Raw genomic sequence first — 7,879 nt, 5'->3', positions numbered from 1 at the left:
CATCAACCACACAGACCTCAGCAAACAAGCCAGGTTTGCCGGTGGCCTGAAATCGCGGTGCTCCTCAGGAGACTGCGAACCTGCCTTAAAAACGTGCAAAGAGATAGGTGCGATGTCAGTCTGGCACACCGCTACCTCGTCCGCAAAACAGATATCCCACGCACCGTCCCCATCCCTCCCCTCGCTGGAGACGCTGGGAGCTGAGGGCCAGCATCGCTCATCTCACCCAGGCTGCAGCTCTGTGCCCATGTACGTTCACAGCGATCTCACTCCTCATCCTATCTCACTCCTAGATAATTTCTCCACTCTTTGGGTTTTTGGACCTGTAAATCATTCCTGCGGTTTGGGTTGTTTTGTGCTGGCAGCATGTGCAGTGGTACAGGGTGCTAATTCATTGGTCTGCAATAAACTCCAAGCTCCCCCAGTCAGGTCACTGACCTTGAAGAATTTGTCTATTTTGCTAAGGTTGATTCTTTTCTTGGCGTCCAGCTTGTAAATGTTGCTGACATTCCCATCCATGAGATACAGGCCAAACCCCATCACCTGGAGAAGACAGAAAGGTTTCATTAGCGGGAAGTCAGCAGCACAAGTCAAAGACCGTTCTCCATCACTTAGTAAGGAAAGGTCATTTCAGGCTCCTGTACTACTTGACACTCATGAGAAGACTGTATAAAATGCACACACATCTGCAAGATGTACAAGGTAGACAGAAGACACATGATAGATCGCTTGTTTTCTGTGCAAAAACACATGACACACTCTGGTAATTTGTTCCTCCTCTCTCCCACATAACAACCCAAAAGTCTTCTCCACCCAAAGGCGAAAATTTACTCCTGGAGAAGAATTGAAAACATTTAAAATATTCTCCTGGATTGATTTTTTTCCCTTTAATTCAGTACAGATCATTACAGATATTCAAACTACCCACATTATCCTTCAAAGAACCTTAGTTGACTCATACCACGGTAATGAAGTTCTTATGGTAATAGTGACTGCAATCACTGTAATAACCGACTTACAGTAAGGACAAATATACAAAACAAGCACATACTCTTGCATGTTCATCTTGAGGGCTCTTTAGAGTCAGGAAACCAAACCTAGAAGGATCTGCCTTCTGCAGGGAATTATTGTTGGGAATGGGCATCAAGCAGAAAATTTTGGGGTTGCAAAGTTAGTGGCGATTTTGGCATATTCTACACAATTACTCAGGTCAAGCCCATGATCCCGCACACCCATGCACAACAGAAAAACCCCTTCCAGCTCTGGATAGCGCAGGGCACCCACCAGTGCTCTCACTCACCAGCTGGAGAACAGCACCACGCATGTGCTCAGTCCTAGGTGGGCAGAGCTGCTGGCAACCTTGGGAAGGACTGGGGGGAAAGATGCAGACGGAGACGGGGAAGAGCAGAGGAAAAGGAGAGTGGAAGAAAGATTTTTATATGGGAATATGGGAGAAGGCCAGAAAGGACAGCAGAGAAATGATGGGAGAAGGTCCAAATAACAGCAGGAACAGAGGCAGCTCACGGCACTGCCCAACAGAGAGAACACTTCAGAGCACTGGGATGGGACATCTCTGACCCACGGCCACATCCAGTCTGTTCAACTACAAAGAAGAGGTGAAAGAGGAGAAAATGGGAGGACTGAGGTATCGCAGCAGAAGACACAAAGTAAAAGAGATCAGAAGGGGAACAGGAAAGGAGGAAGGCAGCAGCGCTGCTGCACATGGAGAGCCTTCCCATCTCATAGCAACCCCTGCCCAGAGGTGCCTGGCCCTGCAGAGAAGGGTTGCACGTAAACCCAAAGGAGGAAAAAATAAAGAAAATTAAGAGATACATTGTCCCAGAAGGGAATTTCATTTTACTGAAAAAGAAAAAAAAAGTGAAACTATGCAAGCACCCAGCCCCATCAGCATGGCCGAATCTCACCTTTAGGAGCATGTGTTTCTCACTGGGAGTGAGATACATCTTGTTTTCATAGTAATCCACACAGATGTTGACAATATCAGCCAGCAGTTCTTCATAGCCAGGGATAACCTCTAGCTGTTGGTGCAGACACTGAAACATCAACAGGGGCCAAATTATCCACATGGACAGAGGAACAGCAGGAACCAGGGGAGAAACATATTTGAAGGATTAGGAGTAGAATGATAAGAGGTTTCTTCGAACCTTGTCTGCGTGCTTTTCTTAAGTTACAGACAGCAGATTGACCTCATGGTACCACCAGTAAGGAACAACCTTCCTTCTGCAGGACAGCTCTCCCCTTCAGACTCACCACAACAGCCAAATGTCAGACAGTGAGATGTAAGGGAAGACACCTCAGAAGCAGACTTTCTGACTCTCTCCTGTCTCTGTGCAACATTTTACTTAACTAGCAGAAGCTTATAGAGCCTGTGGAGTGTGGAGGGCCCTGGGTCTGATCTGCAGTCCCCATGCAGTTGCAGAGATGGACTGGATGGACTTACTGGGGAAAACAGGGGAAGGGTTTCTGGCAGAAAACCCTCCCAAGAGCTCTTCTTGTGTCTTTTAGACCGTCATCCTTGTCTTGACATAAAGACACCTTCAAAGCCACCCAGGGTGACCCATGAGAAGGAAATATTGTTAGAATTATACAGCCTGATCCAAAAATCATCAGAGTCCCTGGCAGTGATCCCACAAACAAGGCAGCTATTGCCACAGTCCAGTCTGAAGCTCTCTCAGCCCTGATGAGACCATGGCCTCTCTACCCACAGAAAGGTTAACTGGTTCAGAAGAAAGGGACCTGCCTGTGTGATGCGGTTGTGGTTTGCCAGGAACATGGAGAGGTTCTGGGACTCCTGGATGGACTGGGGGTCTGCCATCTTCCGCAGAAACTGGGCAGCTCTGGAAGGGAGAAATCCAACATCACCAAGGGTCATTCACCCAACGTGAGACTCACCACCCATCTCCCTGTTTCACCCGCAGCTGCAGTGCAGCAGCCTCAGAGCCCCCCTTCACTACAACTCTGCTCTCTGTTTTACCAAGAGGGAACTGAAACTCAGCGGCCCTCAGAGATTTGCCTAAACTCATAAAGAGAGCCTACAACAGCACAAAAACCCAGGCCCCAGCCTCCTGATGTCCACCTGACCTCACTGCTGGGCACACCAGGAGCTCTCTTGCAGACTAAGCTCTCGCCGCTTCTCACCTTTTGTAGGCCGAGTGGTCATTTTTGACACTGCACTTCATGTTCTTCAGCTCATCCAGGACGGCAAACATGTTAATGAACTTGCCCAGTGTGAGGAGATAGGCCTCGGAGACGAAGTCCTTCCTCCGCTCAGCATGGCACAGGCGCTTCACCTCGCTGCAGAACCGCTCGATAGCCTTGCGCTGGAAGGCAGTGCGAGAGGGTCAGCCCAGCAGCAGCTCATGTGTAGTCACCACACCACCGACGGGACCCTCCTCTGCTCACCTACCACCTCCTTCCTTTAACAAAAACATTTTTCTGCTGGGGATGGAGGTCCCAGGGTCCCTCTCCATGGCCACCATGAAGCGAAGCAGTGTTACAAACCACTGCAGTGACATATCCTCAGTGCTGGAGGGGAGGAGGGGGCTCGAACCCTCTATTTGTGCCTGCACAGAGTGTGGTGTGTTCTGTAAAATCAGGCTTCGGTTTTTTAGGTGGGGCATAAGGACCTGATAGGACAAAAGACCTAAATCCACCAGTGAAGTCCAGCTGCAGCCAGTTATAAACGCAGCTGGTGATGGGGAGAGGTCCCTGAAGCCCACAGCAGCTCTGTGGTCATTGCTGCGTTGGGATCTAAGCATGTTATTTTGTGAAGTGCCTCAAGTGTGGCAACTGCTAAATTTAATCCTTGGTGCTCTTTGCCAGCTGTTCCCCCAGCGCTGTGAGCACCTCCCTGATCCCGCTGGCACAGCAGGAGGGTGCCCAGCTCCACGGCCACATCCCGCCCTGGGCACTTGCTGCCCCACCAGCCCTCAGCTCCTCCTGGCGTTGCTTCGGAGGGAAGAGCAGAAGAGTGAGCTGTGCTGCTGGAGAAACAGCTCTTCACATCCACCAGGCAGCATCCTAGAAAATCAGGAGCCTGTGGCACCCCTGGAGGCTCTGGTCCTCCAGGAACTTCCAAGGGCTGAGGTGTGCTCATTCCCAACCTGCGTACAAGATTTCGGGGCTAAACAAGGGACATGTGGCACAGATTTTGCTTTGGACAGGTCTCAGGTCTCTGCTGGTGGCTGTAAGGAAGAGACCTACAAGGGGACTCGGGGGTTCTCTGGGTTGGCCAGGCGGGCAAGGACAGCACAGCCCTGCTTAGGATAAGTTAAAAACATAATTATGGTCATAAATTATTTTTGCCTCCTTCCTTGATCACTTACCTGAAAATACATGAACTTCATAAGCTTGGTGACTTCTGGCTCCAGGACTTCCACTGTTTTCTCATAAATCTCCACACGGTTCGGCTGTTCGTTACATTTCACCTGCGTTGCAAAGACAAATCATCCTTGTCTGTATCAGAGTTTCTAACACTGCTGTGGAATGCAGCGGCAATCATCTTCTGCGTGTTTCACAGTGAATCCTGTCCCCATTTGAGCACAATGGAGGGATCCAAGAGGGAGTTTGCTTTCAAGGCAATAGGTGACAGCAGAAGGGGCTATTTCTCAGATGTGAAATTCTTTCCATGCATTATAAACAGGCACAATCCTGACTCTGAGAAATAAAAGTCATCTAATGCATTTGACCGGGGTAGAACACATCCAATATGGAATCTGGAGTTGCTACACAACGTGGGAATGTTGTATCATAAAGCTGTCTGAGACTTTGTGTTGCAAAGTCCCATGGACACATAAGGCACCAGGCTACGGCTGTGCTATAGCCTCACTGGGATAATTTTGGTTCTGTTGCAGACCCGTTAAAAATCACTGGACTTGTACGTGGCTAGCAGCAATGGAGTGAGTCACCTTCACTGGCATCCTAAGAAGCTAAATTGAAGGACTTATTCAGTTGTCATCCATCTCATTTCCCAACAGTTACTTGGAGTCATTACCAACGTTTTAGGGAAAACCCCAACTGCTGCCCGCTGGTTTCATTTCAAGTTGTTGCTGACACAAGGCTGTGATGGGGCTGACAGCTCTGGTGCAAATTTAGTAGCCCAGCAGCTGATCCACAGGGCATGAGGGGACAAATCAGCCAGCTTTATATGTGGGAAGATGGAAAAGTAGCTTTGCCCTCTCTGTAGTGGGGATGTAATGTCCCTGCCCTGGTGTTTCACGCTGCAGTCAGGCAGTATGGAGGGCCATGAGGATGCCGCTCGCAGTGGGAAGGAGAGGTGCACATTTAGGTGTAGGCTCTGTTCTTCACCTGTAAAACCGCCGTCCCCGAGGTAGCACAGGGATGAGTACATGACGGGGGCGCTGAGAACAGGACCCTCCCAGCCATAGCCATGTGCCCCACGGCAAAGCACAGGGGTCATCGCAAGATCAAATCTGGTGTATCTGTAAATGAACCCTCTGCTGTGGTGCTGTGTGGTCCCTCTGTCACATGCAGCCCCTGGGGGGAGGATGGGACAAAGAGCAGGGACCCCACAAGAGGCATGTCATGGGGGTGACCAGGATGGGAGGACACCAAAACAGATGATCTGTAGCACTGTCTTGCCACCAGCTCAGGCACAGCCTGCCTTCTGTTAGCGTAGCCAGGAGAGGCAATAGCAGCACAGCATCAAATATAAATGGGAGATAAGCAAATATCCAATCAGCGGCAGAAATCTCTCCATGGCTGGGTCTCATGAGACCATCAGCAGGGTATAACCCGAGGGGAACTGAGGTTTGACCTTTCCCGGGGAATTACAAGCACAGGCATTGTCAGCCATGTGGAAATATTTTTTCCTGGCTCCACGGAAGCGCTGCAAACCCTTTTATCCGTAGGGTTAATGGAAGTGCACCGCACTCGCCCCGATGCATTGTCAGTCGGCGTTTTTGCAGTGATCCAGCACGCATTCAGATTGCGGAAGACAAGCTCTGAGCTGGAGTCTAAATCACGATCAGTGGGCCACATGGGCAACCTTACTCATGTCTGTAGGTGTTCGCAGGATGAAGCCACCGAAATTCAGGTTAGAGAGAGGACTAGAAAACAGTTGAAGCAGAACTAACAGTAGAGGAGGAGAATGACTAAATGTGGGGGTAGATCAGGACCTTCAGGTATATCAGCAGCAAAAAAGGGCATTTGGGGAAATGTTTCTGGCATATTGAAGTGCTCCTTCATGCATCCTCATACACCACCTACAGCGCTGGGGCTCCTGTGGGAGCAGAGAGAGCACCCCAGAGTCTGGGCAGCAGTTTGGGATGCTCAAACCTGCCCCAGCTGCCTAATCTGCTCCGTGCAAGTCAGGGAGACCCTGAGTCTGCCACATCTCACAGGACCCGCTGGTTTCATCCCAGGCTGCCCAGGCTCTCCTCTTCACACAACACAAGAGTCTCACTCGGCACTGGCACATTTTTTAACTAAAGCTGAAGCTCCTGATACCATGTAATGGTATGATACCATACAATCGTATCAGGAAAGTGTGATATAAACCAGATGTTATGATTTTACTCTCACCTTCCAAAAACTAACTGCCTTTGCCTGAAGCAAACTCCACCTCCCCACAACAAGACAGAAAAGAATATTCAAGCGGTGCACCAGGAAGGAAGTAACCACAGTGCTTTAATTAAAGCAAAGGCTACCCATTCTCCAGACAGAGAACTCAATAAAGACCTGAGTGACAAAACACAGCTCTATCCCAAGCACCTTGCTGGACCAGAGCTGCGCTGAGCTGAACCCTGCTGGGAGCTGTAGGACGAATGAGCTGGTCCTGCGGGGATGAAATAACTTCAGGTGTGACTGCTTTGGGGAGCAGGGGAGGGGCTCGTGAAATCAGGACATGTATATAAGGCGGTTGGGTTGTGGTGAGTGTGACTGATGAGGGGTGTTGCTAGGAGGTGTGGGGGATGGAGCTCTCATATACATGAGAGGGCAAAACAGATGCCCTTTGCTAGGGCAGGACTATAGATCTGCTTCTGAAATGGCTACCAGCTGCTGAGATCAGTGGTTGAGATTTTGGTGGGGAGAGGATGATTTGAAGAGTCAGTGGTCTCTCTTTTCAACCTTTCTCTCTGCTTCAGTCTTCTCTGCTTTTCTGTTCCTCTGTCTCCAGTGCAAACTAACCCTTGCTGAAGACAAAACCAGCTAGGTGCTTTGGGAGCCTGGGAAGGGCTGGAGTACCTGGGGGATGGCTCGTGAGCAGCTCCTCCATGTGTAAAGCATCACTGCGTACTCGTGGCCTTCTTCCAGCATTTCATTCTGAAAGACAGAGAGGTGTTGCTGGGGCAGGGCACGCACCGATGGCTCAGCATCACTGGGGCAGCGCCTGGGGGACTCACCATGCTGGAGTGCACCGTCGCCTGCTCGATGTACCTGGCGATGCCGGTCACAAAGGCATTTCTGTCTTCAAAGTTTGTGTCAAAATTAGCCTTTAGGTGAAAGAGAGAGATGGGGATTAAAATGCAGCTAGTTGTTTGCACAGCTGATGCAGTCCAGCAGAGGATGCGTTGGCAAAAGGCAGAATCAGTAGGACTCCTGGGGCACGGGAACAGCTTATGAACAATTTGAGGTGCTGCACCTCTACGTCTGAAGTAGATTCATATACGCAGCCTGAGATGCTTCTGAATCACATGTGTTCATTAGAGGAAATCCTGCAGATTATATATGTGAAAATATGGCAATTGAGACTGATGAACCCTTGTAAAATCAAGCCAAACCAGGTGGGGATCAGTTACAGGGAATTACAGCCACACCAGCAAGAAATCCTACAGCAATTATTCTAAGGATTTTAGCTTGGTAACTCAAAGACAGATGCAGCATCATTAATTTCTAT

General features: G+C 49.7%; 1 protein-coding gene across 3 annotated transcripts in view; it reads right to left on the bottom strand.

Annotated features, from left to right (window-relative positions):
* CYFIP2 (cytoplasmic FMR1 interacting protein 2) overlaps positions 1 to 7,879 on the bottom strand; it is a 44,855-nt gene that overhangs the window by 35,188 nt on the left and 1,788 nt on the right. For 2 of the 3 annotated variants that reach the window (XM_009893132.1, XM_009893139.1), the window contains exons 2-8: positions 7,386 to 7,475; positions 7,228 to 7,305; positions 4,347 to 4,448; positions 3,160 to 3,341; positions 2,762 to 2,858; positions 1,926 to 2,054; positions 439 to 543 (exon numbers count right to left, since the gene is read on the bottom strand). In XM_009893132.1, the coding sequence (XP_009891434.1) occupies positions 439 to 543; positions 1,926 to 2,054; positions 2,762 to 2,858; positions 3,160 to 3,341; positions 4,347 to 4,448; positions 7,228 to 7,305; positions 7,386 to 7,475 (783 nt within the window). The remainder of the gene's footprint in view (positions 1 to 438; positions 544 to 1,925; positions 2,055 to 2,761; positions 2,859 to 3,159; positions 3,342 to 4,346; positions 4,449 to 7,227; positions 7,306 to 7,385; positions 7,476 to 7,879) is intronic. The other variant, XM_009893147.1, reaches the window with a different exon arrangement.

Source organism: Charadrius vociferus, unplaced genomic scaffold (genome assembly GCF_000708025.1).
Source record: "Charadrius vociferus isolate BGI_N301 unplaced genomic scaffold, ASM70802v2 scaffold1041, whole genome shotgun sequence".
Taxonomy (NCBI): domain Eukaryota; kingdom Metazoa; phylum Chordata; class Aves; order Charadriiformes; family Charadriidae; genus Charadrius; species Charadrius vociferus.
Note: the sequence above shows the minus strand (reverse complement) of the source record. Positions and strands in the feature narration are given on the sequence as shown.